Source organism: Gymnodraco acuticeps, unplaced genomic scaffold (assembly GCF_902827175.1).
Source record: "Gymnodraco acuticeps unplaced genomic scaffold, fGymAcu1.1, whole genome shotgun sequence".
Taxonomy (NCBI): domain Eukaryota; kingdom Metazoa; phylum Chordata; class Actinopteri; order Perciformes; family Bathydraconidae; genus Gymnodraco; species Gymnodraco acuticeps.
The window spans coordinates 1,589,399-1,603,590 of record NW_022992130.1 but is presented as its reverse complement, the minus strand read 5'-3'; the positions used below and the strand labels follow the sequence as shown (position 1 = coordinate 1,603,590).

Genomic DNA, 14,192 nt, shown 5'->3' with positions numbered 1-14,192 from the left:
AAAACATTTCTGAGCCCCTTTTTGGTCACATTCCTAACATGCTTTGCCTGGATTGAGCCTGTCTACGTCAAACAAAGCTCCAAGAGGAAGACTAATGGCTGGACTTCTCTGATTTGTTTAAAAAATGTTGGAAATGTGCTGCCGCTTTAAACCACTTCAGTATGATTCATAACTCTATGCAGTTATCTGACAGTCTGTTTTTCTGACTTCAGTGGCTAACTTGTGCTTTCCTGAGTATTATATCCAACTTGTGCTTTAAAAATAGACAACAAGTGTGTTTTCTGTGTACATATGTGGAAAGGTGCTTGTATTCTTGTATTCCTGATCACTGTACATGGTTGATCCATTTTATAAATGTAGTCTGTAATCCCTTTACTTGCCTCTTGTGGCTATCTGAGTGTGTGTCTGTGTTAAAACTGTGATTCATTCGTTTATTCTATTGATTGCTTAAGGGCCTGCTGATTATTAAAGGGAGAATAAATAGAAAAAATATTCATTTAAATGATGGTAAGTTTATTTACACTTACAAAATATCTTAACTCTTAACTCTAAACAACAATTTTGAACTGCTTCATTGAACTGCTTATAATTATTGCCATGAGGAGGAGTCTTCCATTGACCCTTCTTAATTATAAAGGATGATAAGTGAAACAGTTTGGGAACAAGCATAGACATGACTTGCTGTGACTAAACACTAAGGAAGGCCTCTGGTTAAACAAAAATAAATAACCATTAGAAAATACAATTTATTAAAAAAAACACAATGCTTTACGGACATTTGCCACTTTAATGATGTGCCACCTCTTCTACTTCGGTCATGAATGTTTTCCTGGATTAACAGTCTAGTATCTTGCAGTAGAAATTAGTTTGTGTAAGTCACCACTTGTGACTGCAGCATTAAAGTGTAAGAAGTGGGGTGATGAAATAAGCCTCTTCACAAAATCAACAGTGTAATGTCAACATTGTTATACTGTGACCACGGTAAAATAAAAATAGTTGGAAATTAGATCACTTTACAGTTTTTCAGTGAAAATGAACAGGGATATGAGGACATCTACTGGCTGAATGAAGACAAAGCTACATGAAAACATTCTGACTGGTCATTTACGAATGAAACCTAAGAGATCAGCACACACATGTTGGGTTAATTCATTAGTTAAAAGCACTTTTTATTCACAGGTAGGCTGACTCTCTCCAGCTTGATGACATTCATAAAATCAATCACTGTGAAATATTTGCTGGCAACAACTGATCAGTTTTTTCCTATATTCAGACTTATTGTTATATTTAGGGAAAGTCTTGCACAGTAGGGTTCACTTTTGAGGTTTTTGAAAACTTCTCTTTGATCAATAAATGATTCCTCCACTAGATGTCAATACTGCTCTGTCTCATGTTTCAGAGCTATTCATCAAGATCATTTCAACCCTTTTCTAAAACAATTGTTTCAGTTTTTAAAATGTAATTAATAGGTATCGATATTTTTAAACAGTGTCTAAAAAATGAGTTGACTCCAATAAGATGAGTGATTCAAGAAAACGATCTCATGACGTTGATTTGCATTGGAAATCAAATGTGTTATCCCCATTATAGTAGATAGCTTTCACAATGTACGGTACATGACGGTGACAGCTGCTGTTAAAGCTTTTCTGCACCAGAAGATGGCGATATCGAGCTACATTTAAACCCCCACATCACTGTGTCGTGCCGGATAAAAAGCGGAACAGATCTATGTGCGTTTCCTTTAAATGTGATTGTAGCATCTGTGTCTCTAGATGTAACAGCAAAGATGTGTATCGAACCTTGGCTCTTGCATTATTCTTCTAAAAGCTCCATTTGTGCCACAGACTCAAAGGAAAAGCTTCAATATATTATTTCTTTTTTTAAAGTGCATCTTTTTCAATGAAATGTAAGGTGAGGTTGGCGTTAGCCGATATGTTGAAATAGACAGGATGATAAGATAAGGATGAAATCCAGTCAGTAACGCGTAGCACTATTTTTGCCAGATCTTTCAATACCGGTCAAGAATATCTCATTAGCCTACATAGAAATGTCATATTCCCTGTTTTTTAAAGCGTAGTTAGAGAGGGAGCTGGAGAAAGAGAGAAATAGAAAGAAATTGAGAGAGGGGGGGGGGGGTGCTTTGCTCAGTTACACTTCAACCGGCTTGAACCTGAACTCACCTCGACTGCCTGCTTCCTGATAAACACTCTTTTAGAAACTAAATGCAATGAGAGCTTGTTTTAATTGAAACACAGTAAAACGAAGAATGAATAGCTGACATTTAATTGTCATCTCTTCAAAGTTTAAACCCTTTCATTGACAGCAGATGTGAAGCTGTCCACTGGATGTGGTGCTGAATGCGTTTTCTTCTCATCAAGAAAACGGGGGAATCTGACTGTATTTGTTTGTGTGTTTATTCTAGAGTTGACTACTAAAGGTTTCTGTTAGTGGAATTGCCAGAGTTATGTATGTATGTATATTTTTCAGATTATCAAATTGCACATAAGTAACATTTGAAATTGAGGGTATTAAACAAATAGATGCAGACTTCCTCGGCTCTGTCTTAAAGCAACTCATTGGACAGCAGTGCGCACTGGGGATTCTGTATTTAATTAGCATAAAAGATCTTCTGGAGAGCAGCAGGACTGTGCGTCACAGCCATCGGCGAAGATGGGAGGGGGGAGGGGGGCACCTATGGGAGTCAACAAACTGCAGTGTGTATTCCTTCCACGGCCGACAAAACCAGTCCGGTTGATTTGAGATGATGACTTAGCTCACAGCGTTACAGGTGACTGGAGACAGCTGGGATCCGAAGGGGCGCAGCAGAGGGACCTCAAACAGAGCGCGTACTGATGGAGCCGGCACAGTGAGCTGTAGGAGAATCCCCAACCTGTGAGTGCTGCTCGGGACCAGCGCGTCACCTGAATGACGGGATAGAAGACAATGAAGCAACTAGGGACGTCGGGGATAAAACAAGTCCGAGTCACGGGAGTGGAAAAGCGCATGCGATGACGGACGGCGCAAGGGAGAGAGAAGAGGTAAAGCAGAAGGAAGTTATCTAGCTCATTAGTAGGGCTCCTGGTGCTGGGAAAGAAAACTAAAAAACAGACAGAACAGATGTGCCAAGCGTGCGTAATTCAATAAACAAATCAACCGGGGAAAGCCGGTTTTCTTTCTCAAAAGACAATACTTGAGACAAAAAGGGAAACAATCATGGAGCCGGAGGAGACCAAAGAGGGACGTGCCACTAATTTGGCTCAATCTGCCGCCTCCAAACTGTCCCAGATGAGCGAAAGAACTCAACAACTGGGCAACGTTATCCAAGATCCAGTTCGGCAGAAACGGATTATTCTAGTAATAGTCTGCACTGCACTTTTGTTAGACAACATGCTTTATATGGTAATTGTGCCCATTATACCCGATTACCTTGAAGGGCTACAGAAAGCAGCGGACCATGCCGAGGCCATTGCACCGCACTCCAACTTCACTAACAGCACCATGCACACAACAGCCAAGGGGAACTTCGACCTACAGATTGGGGTTCTTTTTGCCTCCAAGGCAATCCTGCAGCTCCTGGTGAACCCGATAAGTGGCACGTTTATAGACAGGGTGGGGTATGAAATTCCACTCTTCATCGGTCTTAATGTCATGTTCCTGTCCACTGTTACTTTTGCCTTCGCTGATAACTACGCGACTCTGTTCCTGGCGCGCAGCATGCAGGGCCTCGGCTCGGCTTTCGCGGACACCGCGGGGATCGCTCTGATCGCAGACAGGTACACAGTGGAGGCAGAGAGGAGCAAAGCGCTGGGTATTGCCTTAGCTTTCATCTCTTTTGGAAGTCTCGCGGCGCCCCCCTTTGGAGGGGTCCTCTACGAGTTTGCAGGGAAACGGGTGCCCTTCCTGATTCTGGCCTGCATCTGCCTCACCGATGGCATACTGTGCCTGACTGTGCTGAAACCTTTCTCAAACCGAGAGAGGGAAAACATGCCAGTGGGCACCCCAATGCATAAACTGATGGTTGATCCTTATATCGCTGTAGTAGCTGGTGCTCTGATCGTTTGTAACATCCCCCTCGCCTTCCTTGAGCCAACTATCGCTAACTGGATGGAGGAAACCATGCATTCCAGCCAGTGGGAAATCGGCCTGGCATGGTTCCCTGCCTTCTTCCCTCATGTTTTAGGTGTATTTCTCGTTGTAAAATTAGCAGCCAAGTACCCTCACCTCCAGTGGTTTTACGGGGCAATAGGTATGGTGTTCATAGGTGCAAGCTCCTGCACAGTGCCAGCCTGTAAAACCTTTGGACAGCTCATGTTCCCGCTGTGCGGAATCTGTTTTGGAATCGCCTTCGTGGACACGGCGCTATTGCCAACACTGGCTTTTCTGGTGGATGTGCGACACGTGTCAGTGTATGGCAGTGTCTACGCCATCGCTGACATCTCTTACTGTGTGGCCTATGCCCTGGGGCCAGTGGTGGCTGGGCAGATAGTACACGACCTGGGCTTTGTTCAGCTCAATTTAGGCATGGGCCTCATTAATGTACTTTACGCACCGGCGCTCCTTCTGCTGAAGAACGTGACACAGATGAAGCCATCTTTCTCAGAGCGAAACATGCTCCTGGACGATGGCCCAACAGGACTGTACGATACGATTAAGATGGAGCAACGAGAAAAGAAGAAAAAGGGTTTGTGTACAACGATCGACGAGGGTGGCACTGAAACCTTTGCGCAACGGTCATACTCAGAGGAGGAATCCTCAGGAGGAGAGTATGCGTAAAAGACCTTTAACTAAGTGTGAAACTATCAAAGTGCCAATGTAAAGTTGTGTGTATCCCGTCCAATCCAATCACTTGCATAACACGATTAGGATTGAGTAACGACATACATTATGTACTGTTTCTGGTGACAATTCCTCCGGGTATTGTCAAATCAAGTAGCTTCAAGCTTTTGCAGTAGAAAGGCGCTCGCTGGCGTTTGTTAATCTTAAAGTGGGAGTAATGTGAAAGAGTTGTTGAGATAAATGTAAATTAATTAACAGTATTTATCTCTGTATCAGAATATTGCTCATATTCAGGGATTATGTGTAAATGTATTTTAACAAAAGAACAATTGTAGCCTACTGTATGCGTCTGTCAATGTGAAATGTATTTATTTTTGCCAGAGTTGTGCTGCTAAACTCAATATGCAATACTGTGTGTCAGATGTTTTTAGAAAGATACAACAGATTAACTGAAGTCTGCGTGTTGTTGTCTGATTATTTTGTTTATTTTGGATGATGTATATACTTCTGGAATGCATAGCCTCTTTGTGTGATCTGCAAATGTACATACATGTATATTCATGTACATAATTAAATCAATATTATGTGAATGGTATCGTTTATGGAAATTATTTATTTGGGCAATTATTCAATTGCCTAAATAGTTCATTCAATTACACGTATTCTGGTGTACGATGTAATTCATTAAACAGTGAGGACACGAAAATAGTAATACGATATTACTTCTTGAATTATGGTTATACTATTCATAACGTTTTTCAATGCATGTTCCCATTAAAACACTAATTAAAGCATTATAGAATAAAATATATAATAAGTGTTAAGGCCTAAACTGAGGTATTTTGTGAGGATTTTTAGTTGTAAATTAATCCAGAAGGTAACTTTTCCTGATAATCAAAACTGGTTTGTAACAGATTATAATAATTATAATCCTTACGGTAATATTGTGTTTAAATCTAGCAGCTACGCTCGTTGAACAACTGCAAATCTTTGTAGATAATACGACATACAAAAAGCAAATTAAATGAGTAAAATGCAGTGAGGTGGAATCTCCAAAAACAGCTCAACAGAGTGTTGAAATTCAGAAAGCCAAAAGGAGGAAGACGGCACAAAAACGCATCCTAACTGTTCTTCTGCAGCATGTGAGCATCTGAGGCGCTCAGTCGGTGTCTAAATAAGGTGGGGTGAAGATGTGAAGTGCCAAATAAACTTATCGGCGAATCGCAGGACTTCTGGGAGGAGCCTGGCAGGCAGGAGGGTGAGGTTCCTTCTCAGCATCTCTCCTGAGCCAGCGAGGGAGTTGCGCTCGTGCCATGTTGGAGATTAAAAGATGCTCAAAATAATAAAAGGACCAAAGAAGTGAAATTTAAAAGAATTTCCGCCTGAAATGGATGCAAGTCTAGATGCATAGTCCTACACTCCTTGCTTAAGCCCCAGGACAAGTGGAATTGTTGTATCTTTCTGGTGAGTAAAACATTACGTTTTTTGATGTTTTGGTTTATTTCACTTTGGTTAATGTATTATTGCTAGGTTGTTCATTAATGAAAAAAAATGGAAAAAGAGGTAAACACCTTACAAAGTCTGCATTCTTATTTGTTTTAGTCATGCCAGTAACACATTTGATTTGACTGCCATGGAGACTGTTTAAAAGCAATTACACTTGCTGGAGTTTGATGCTGATATCCTTGTATTTGTGGACACAGAGTCTGTCTCTCTGCACCGCCGAGATGCCAGTTTTGGACCGAGAGCCCTCCAGAGATTCAGGAGGGGGAGATGTAAATATATATTTCACTTATATATAAGGATTACGAGTCTTTAAACTGTAATATGCATGAAAGAAATAGCGTTTGACAATCAATGAGGAACTAAACAAATGAATGAAAAGGATACAAATTAAGGTACAAAAATGAATTAACTAATCCACAAATGATGTTTTATAAGACTATATAATGTGATTTGACAATTTCATTCATTATTCTCTTATTCTGAGTCAAGTGAAAAGAATAATTTACAATTTGGGCAATCATTTGGTCTCAACTAAACACTGAATAGTTATTGAAAGCATATTCTTGATAGCTTTATATAATGCATGTGGCAGAAGAGAAGTTTAACATGTTGATATGTTGTCTCAAATAAAATGAAAACCCTAAGCTGTACATAACCCACACTGCTCAGGGTCTTCCTAAACTGCCGCTGCCCGCCCTGAAGGACACACTGGACATGTACCTGAGCTGTATGAAGCACCTACTCACAGAGGAACAGTTCAACAAGACCCAAAATGTAGTGAAGCAGTTTGGAGCCCCAGGAGGAGTGGGGGAGCTTCTTCAGAGCAAACTCATGGAGAGGAGGGAGAACAAGGCAAACTGGGTAAATACAATGACTTGATCGAAAACATACAATATTTATGTGTACAAGTTATTTAAAATCCTCATGTTATCGTGTAGTTTATTTGGCCTTTTTTATGATTCATTGCTCTTTTTAAATTTGGAAAATAAACGTTATTTTGTGTAACCATGAATACAAGTATAGTTTGTTTGCAATCCTTTTGGCAATCTGTGAATATTTGTCAGTTCATTTCAAACTGATAGCCACATCCAATCTGAAGTTTCTGCTTGCATTTATCTTCCTTTATTAATTTTTAAATCATTATTAATTGATAGAGCCTTTAGTTGAATCCCTTTATGTCCGACTTCAGGTGTATGAGTACTGGATGAATGACATGTACCTGAACAACAGACTGGCTCTGCCCGTCAACTCCAGTCCTGTGATGGTCTTCCCTCTGCAGCACTTCAGGGCTCCCATCGACTCTTTAAGGTAAGAGACACAGCACAACTGAGACAAATGAGTCATGAGAAATATATTGTCCCTTGTGAGTCATCACATAAAAGGTACATCATGACAGGCAATTTTTGATTATTATGGCACGCAGATTTGAGAAGTGAACTTCATGAATTACTCAGAGACCAGCTTTGATTGATTATGCTCACTTGAACACAGCCTTGCAACACATTGACAGATATGGGTCATTACCCAAAACACCTTGAGGGATGAGGCCAGGCTACTGGTGGCAAGGTTAACAGACAATGAAGGCTTGGTTTAGTTAACATGGTATTGATCTGGGACTGGCTCCTAAATCAGATTATTTACATGTGGCATTTACTGTATACTGTTAGGACGGAGTAATACAACTACACAAGAACAAGGCTTCATGCGTTGTGTTTTTGTAAAGTAATACACAAGGTAACATTCTCCTTTCTTAGGTTTGCTGCACACATGATTTCTGGAGTTCTTGAGTACAAGACTCTTCTTGATTCGTAAGTAAATCAGAGAGTCTTCACTTACGACTCATGTGTAAATAAAAGGCCTGACAAAGTGTTTGCGTGCAGTCGTTCCCTACCTGTGGACTACGCCAGGGGCCAGCTGGCAGGAACCCCTCTGTGTATGGAGCAGTATTATCGCCTCTTCACTTCCTACCGCCTGCCGGGAACTGAGAGGGACACGCTGGTGGCCCAGGAGAGTAGCGTGATGCCAGAACCTGAACACATCATCGTGGCTTGTAAAAACCAGGTCAGACACAATGAAAACAAATCTTAAGTTGTCATAGACTAGTTCAATTATTAGCTTCTGCAGGTACAGGTGCATCATCATCATCAGCGTCATGGAGATTATTCAGTTGACATGTAAGCTCAACACTTTCAGCTTCCTTCATCTGTGTCTCTTCAGTTTTACTTTAAAATAAATGCGTTGACTTTGGAAACAGTAGTTTGAGCAAGCCCTGTTGCAGCACAATAGTATGGATCACCAATCACTGTATCAGATGGTACTGTAAACTGTAAGCTATTTGTCAAGAAGCCAGGCCAGAAGCCTTAGCAGTACAAAACAATGTTGTTCTTGGCCTTTAACGACATGTTTAGATGACCTGCAAAACTACAATAAATGAAAGTGAGTCAATATTGAAAGTAATACCTTAAGGATGAGTGCAGTGAAACAGCTTGTCTCTGTCCAGTTCTTTGTTCTGGATGTGGTGATCAACTTCCGCCGGCTGAATGAGAGAGACCTGCTGACTCAGCTGGACAAGATCACCAGGATGGCTGACAGCAAAGAAGAGCATCTCCCACCCATTGGTCTCCTCACGTCAGATGGACGGACAGAGTGGGCTCAGGCTCGCAGTGAACTAATGAGAGGTTTGAGACTCTTTAAAGTCAAGTGGGTCTCAATGTTTCCAAGTCTATTTGCCACTGATGTATTCTTGTTACCCTGTATTTTGCTTTAGAGTCTACTAACAGGGACGCTCTGGACATGATCGAGCGTTGTATGTGTCTGGTCTGTCTGGATGACCCCTCTGGGCCCGAGCTCAGTGACACCACACGGGCCATGTTGATGCTGCACGGCGGGGGGGTGGCCAAGAATGGGGGCAACCGCTGGTACGACAAGCCCATGCAGGTGAGAGAGAACAGTTTGGAAGTGAGGCTACTTCGATGTTTGGCTCCTTGACTTGTTCCATTCAGTTTGGCTTCAAATTACATAGCGAACATGTTCAAATTGAGAAAAAACTAATTAACTGAGTATAAAAGGAATATCGGGGCTACAATATCTTCTTATTTATTGAGAAAATGGCATAACTAAACAAATGAATGGTTGTTCCTGACAGTCCCAGTGGATGTAATTAGCAATGCCATGGCAAATAACATATGTATTAATTAAGGAACTTCTGACCGAGACGTCCCCATTGGATAACAAGCTATCAGCATGGTGTCATTAGCATGAACTTTGATGGAGATGTTTTGATAAATAATTCAGATCACTTGAATGAATTGGAGGGGTCCTTTCGAAATGATTTCTTCACTGCAGGGTGTAACATATGGATGAAATGTATTTGAAGACATATAGGAGATGAAACTGATTCTGTATATGAATTAAATCCTACATTTGCATTTTGCTTCAACTCAAGTAAAACATGGTATGGCTGTGTCAGTTTGTTGTAGGAGCTGACGGCTGCTGTGGAGTCGTGTGTGAACACTCAGCATTTGAGGGAATTGTCCTTGTGCAGTGCACCGAGTATCTACTCAAATACATGTAAGAAATCAAATGCAAAGCATGTAATAATTGTTGCCATATGCTTAGAAAATCCATTGAATATAATGTTCCCATGTTTGATTAGGATTGGCAGCCCATCAAAGCTGGTCAGAGCTGCAAGTGTGAGCGAGCTGCCTGCCCCCCGCAGACTGCGCTGGAAATGTTCTCCAGAGATTCACCAACTCCTTGCCTCTTCTGCTGACAAACTACAGAGGTGTGGGTTTACTCTAACTTCTGTCCAATCAATACATGAATAAATCCTCTCATCTTTTAACAGGGTTTCCTCTTATTTGCTCAGGCAGGTGAAAAATCTCGACATGAATGTCTACAAATTCTGCGATTATGGGAAAGAGTTTATCAAGAAGCAGAAAATGAGCCCTGACGCCTACATCCAGGTTGCTCTTCAGTTAGCGTTCTACAGGTGGGAGGAAGATGATTATAACAGGAGTGATTTTTGATCCTTCCTTTAACCCGGGGCTTGGAGCTAAAAGGCTTTCCCTTTGTGTGTTGCTCTACTGAAGGTGTCACAGCAGACCTGTGTCGACCTATGAGAGTGCTTCTATACGCCGGTTCAAGCAGGGCAGGGTGGACAACATTCGCTCCGCCACACTAGAAGCCCTGACCTTTGTCAAAGCAATGACTGATGGGAAACTGCACACTAGTGTAAGATACAGTAATACAGTCCCATTCAAATTAATAATGCTTGAGTTTAGCAGTCTTAACTCGGTCTGAATAATATTTGCTTTTTAGAGCCTTACTTTTTTCATTCTGTGTTGTTGTTCTCTACCATAAAAACTCTGCTAACTGTAAATAAAAGGATGTAATAGTCTGTTGATTCTCGATTGTTTGCATTTACAGGATACAGAAAAGATGGAGATGTTACGAGATGCTATAACCGCGCAGACAAAGTATACCATTCTGGTGACTATATTCTCTGACCTGATCCAAACCTATATCACAAGGTTGTCATAGAAAACACACTAACATATGGTTTCATTGTTCTTTTCAGTCTATTACAGGGATGGCAATAGACAATCACTTATTAGGACTGCGTGAACTTGCACATGAACTGAAGATGGAGAAGCCGGAAATTTTCCAAGATGAAGCCTTTCTCGTCAGTAATCAGTTCATTCTCTCTACAAGTCAGGTATTGCCTCCTGATTTTAACACATTAAACTGAAGCTATATTTACGTGCATTACACAAATCTGAAGTTCAGTTTACACACAAGGAGTACTGCTCAGCTAGTGAATACAGTCTATAATGTCCAGCGTGGCTCTACAAAAACCTTTCTAAAGTCTACAAATAGCATTAATCAATTGTCGCAGCTTGTTCTGTATTGATGTCAGCATTTTATCAGAAAAGTTGAGCTACACACTCTAACGTGAGAGTAAATAAGTCTGCATAAGAGCAGAGATGGTTCAATTAAAGTTGGGCTGCAACTAATTATTATTGCCATTTTCGATTGATCAGCCCAGAACCCTAAATATTTTTATATTCTATAATGTAAGAAGAGGAAAAAACGTCCAACTATCACAATGGATTACATGGAAGTATGACATTTTTAACCTTTTAGCTCAAAAGAAAGAGTTTAACTTACATTTTAAATCACAACTCTCAATCGTCTTATCTCAAGCTTTCCACCAACAGCAGTATTCACACTGGTGAAACTGTCTGTAGTTAAGTACTGAAGGATTCACTGTCCCCTCAGGTCCCTACTACCGTTGAGATGTTCTGCTGCTACGGACCCGTGGTTCCAAACGGATATGGAGCGTGCTACAACCCTCAGTCAGACCACATCATCTTCTCAGTGTCCAGTTTCCTCGACAGCCCACAGACATGCTCAGCAGAATTTGTCAAGTGCCTGGTGCAGGGACTCATGGACATAGGGGATCTGTGCAATAAATGTAACTCCAGCTCCAATACAACACAGAAGAAACAGGGACAGACGCTGGAGACACACACGCAAACAGAGACAAACTGGCAAAGCAAAACACCGCAGAGACCAGCTGATAAAACCGAGACTCAGCAATCACTACCACAGTTTGTGCTGAAGACACCAGACCAGACCAAAGTGGAGGCTCAAACCCAGACTCCATCACTGGCAGAGACACGCGCTCTGAAGAACGGAAGTAAATCATAGGAAATGGTCACCGCCAGTGAAAATAGAGGTGGTGTTCGGTGCTACCACAATGTATTCCTCAAGTCATTCACAAAATACCTGTGATACAAATGGTTACGTAAAGCTGTTTGTTGTACTGTACATTGTATTAAGTGGCGATGATAATCTAATTGACTTATTCTTATGGGAATAGTAGACATGTTTGTTATTAGATGTTTTCTGCTGTTGTCAAACACAAAAATAATATACAGCAGTCATTTAAATGTATGTCTATACCTTCTGTGTGAAGGGGGAACATTGTATTTTCTATTTATTTATTAGGTAATGAGCAAAAGTGTTTTATGGTCAATGGCTGATGTTCTCACTACGTCAACTTGCATGCTGCTATCAAATGATTTCCTGAAGATTAGGGTGCATTGTAAACTAGAATCTTCTATGCAATTTTATGTTATGTTGTCTTCAAATATTGTGTCTATTGTACCAACAATACATGTGGTATTTCGTCCATAGGTTAAAAAAGAAGTATCAATTTATAAAAATAATTTGACGTTTAGTTCACAACTAAATCTAAAGGGATTATTATATGAAAGAATGTTAAATGTGACCAAAAGTGTGTTGTAAATGTAAGAGCATAATATATAAATGAAATTATTTATTTTTGTATGAAATCTATAATGTTACAAAGTCTAAATGTAAGTTTAAAAAGTAAGTATGTGAAATTTACTAACCAGAGGTGATCACTGTGTTTGTCAGAATATTGTATAAGATTAAAGAAAAAAAACTAAAGAAAAACTTGTTTGAGTTTGAAAGAATCTTCTCTGATGTTTAATCCATGTGAAATGTATAATAAAGTGAATTGAATTTAAGAAACAACAGTCATAATTAGAACCCCTTTCATTGAGTGAAATAAGCACCTTGTGAAATGTGTTATCATTTAAAAAATCAGATTCTTGTGGTTCTCAAACTGACACTGAATATCTTATAACTGTTTTGATTCTTAAATTTGAAAAGCTGATATTTGAGTTATAATGAGATTATTGATACGAGATGTTTTAGTCTTCTAAAGAAGTAAAGAAGGCTTTCAGATTACATCGAATTAATTTGGTTAATAAAAAAAAAAGTTTAACAAAGTGGGGCATTTGGGATTCCTGGATTAAATTCGTAGGAAATCCACGTTAGCAACAGGTGTGTGACAGTTACCCGGGTGACCACAACAAACAATGCCGAAAAACACACGAGTGATACTGTGCCACGGACCGTATGAATCCAATGGAGTGGTTGCGCACAGGAACTTCCGCCTGCAGGGTCTCCTGGGTATGTGTCTTTTGTAGTCCATTTAGGAAACCCTCATGTGCTTTCTTGACTGATTCAGCTGAGGTCAAAGATGTGATGTCAGTCCAATATGTCCGCAGCCGCTCTAACAGCGCACGAGCACCAGTGCGTCTTGGAAGACACGTGGGAGTGGAACATGGTGAAGCTCGTGGTCAACGGGCAGGTTGTCTTCAGCTGTAATACAAAGCAGCTCGAGTTTGGTGAGTTTAGCTTTGACGTGAAGCGGGGGGTGTTAAGCCTACGTCACGGTGAGGTCACTCTCTGGAAACCTGTTTATGCTTTTTCCCTGAAGGTGGAGATGGAAAACTGGACCCTGTTTGTCGAAAAGCTGTTGCTGCGGTGGAGAACGCTTACTGAAGATAACACGAATACAAAATGATTATAAGCCTACACCCGTGTGAATGTTTACCATTTTATCATTCAAAAAACCCAGTCTCGTAAGACTAATGTTAGCTTACTTTGTATATAAAAACACATTGTTTTGTATTTTTTTATTAAACATTTCAATTTGTATTGCTGCCTGAATTCAGATGTTTGCTGTTGGTCAATGCAATGGTCAACATGGTCAGTGCATTATTGACAAGGTTACTGCCCTTGGCTTTCACATTGCACATTCATTGTCCGTTATTGTAAGGGGATTTGTATAATTAACATGTGTGACCTGCGTATTTTTTTAGGTTAGTCAAAGTTTAGGTTTCGCTTTTGATTTCTGGGGAAATAATGAATATGGTATATTAATGACAACCAGGAAGGGGACAGAGTACATACATGATGCACAGAAGGAGACCGGTGTGGTATTGGTGGTCAGCAGGGCCCCAATAACAAATTGATTCCCTAGTTTAACAGGAACAACAGTTACTGTGGCCACAAGTGACAAATGTGTAATA

At 40.5% G+C, this 14,192-nt stretch overlaps 3 protein-coding genes across 4 annotated transcripts; all 3 read left to right on the top strand.

Annotated features, from left to right (window-relative positions):
• Positions 1-2,763: 2,763 nt before the first annotated feature.
• Positions 2,764-5,366, top strand: slc18a3a (solute carrier family 18 member 3a). Its single transcript, XM_034203711.1, has one exon. The coding sequence runs from the start codon at positions 3,214-3,216 to the stop codon at positions 4,771-4,773; it is 1,560 nt and encodes a 519-aa protein (XP_034059602.1). The 5' UTR covers positions 2,764-3,213; the 3' UTR covers positions 4,774-5,366.
• Positions 5,367-6,099: 733 nt separating this feature from the next.
• Positions 6,100-12,848, top strand: chata (choline O-acetyltransferase a). 2 transcript variants are annotated; one of them, XM_034203710.1, is made up of 15 exons: positions 6,100-6,240; positions 6,480-6,551; positions 6,952-7,143; positions 7,472-7,590; positions 8,037-8,090; positions 8,163-8,343; positions 8,783-8,960; positions 9,050-9,219; positions 9,752-9,852; positions 9,938-10,066; positions 10,151-10,273; positions 10,374-10,515; positions 10,711-10,773; positions 10,862-10,999; positions 11,563-12,848. In XM_034203710.1, exons 2-15 carry the CDS (start codon positions 6,504-6,506, stop codon positions 11,992-11,994), a joined length of 2,070 nt encoding a protein of 689 aa, XP_034059601.1. In that variant the 5' UTR covers positions 6,100-6,240; positions 6,480-6,503; the 3' UTR covers positions 11,995-12,848. The 2 variants fall into 2 exon arrangements, with proteins under 2 accessions (XP_034059601.1, XP_034059600.1); XM_034203709.1 differs by lacking the exon at positions 6,100-6,240 and having other exon boundaries at positions 6,357-6,551.
• Positions 12,849-13,193: 345 nt separating this feature from the next.
• Positions 13,194-13,816, top strand: cunh10orf53 (chromosome unknown C10orf53 homolog). The gene is made up of 3 exons (XM_034203713.1): positions 13,194-13,287; positions 13,386-13,505; positions 13,598-13,816. Exons 1-3 carry the CDS (start codon positions 13,194-13,196, stop codon positions 13,660-13,662), a joined length of 279 nt encoding a protein of 92 aa, XP_034059604.1. The 3' UTR covers positions 13,663-13,816.
• The last annotated feature ends 376 nt before the right edge of the window (positions 13,817-14,192 follow it).

Coding starts and splice junctions, on each gene's coding strand:
- cunh10orf53 (XM_034203713.1), top strand. CDS start 13,194: ATGCCGAAAAACACACGAGTGATACTGTGCCACGGACCGTATGAATCC. Junction 13,288..13,385: donor CCGCCTGCAGGGTCTCCTGG/GTATGTGTCTTT, acceptor ATATGTCCGCAG/CCGCTCTAACAGCGCACGAG. Junction 13,506..13,597: donor TACAAAGCAGCTCGAGTTTG/GTGAGTTTAGCT, acceptor TTTTCCCTGAAG/GTGGAGATGGAAAACTGGAC.
- chata (XM_034203709.1), top strand. CDS start 6,450: ATGCTGATATCCTTGTATTTGTGGACACAGAGTCTGTCTCTCTGCACC. Junction 8,091..8,162: donor TACAAGACTCTTCTTGATTC/GTAAGTAAATCA, acceptor GTTTGCGTGCAG/TCGTTCCCTACCTGTGGACT. Junction 8,961..9,049: donor TCGCAGTGAACTAATGAGAG/GTTTGAGACTCT, acceptor ATTTTGCTTTAG/AGTCTACTAACAGGGACGCT.
- slc18a3a (XM_034203711.1), top strand. CDS start 3,214: ATGGAGCCGGAGGAGACCAAAGAGGGACGTGCCACTAATTTGGCTCAA.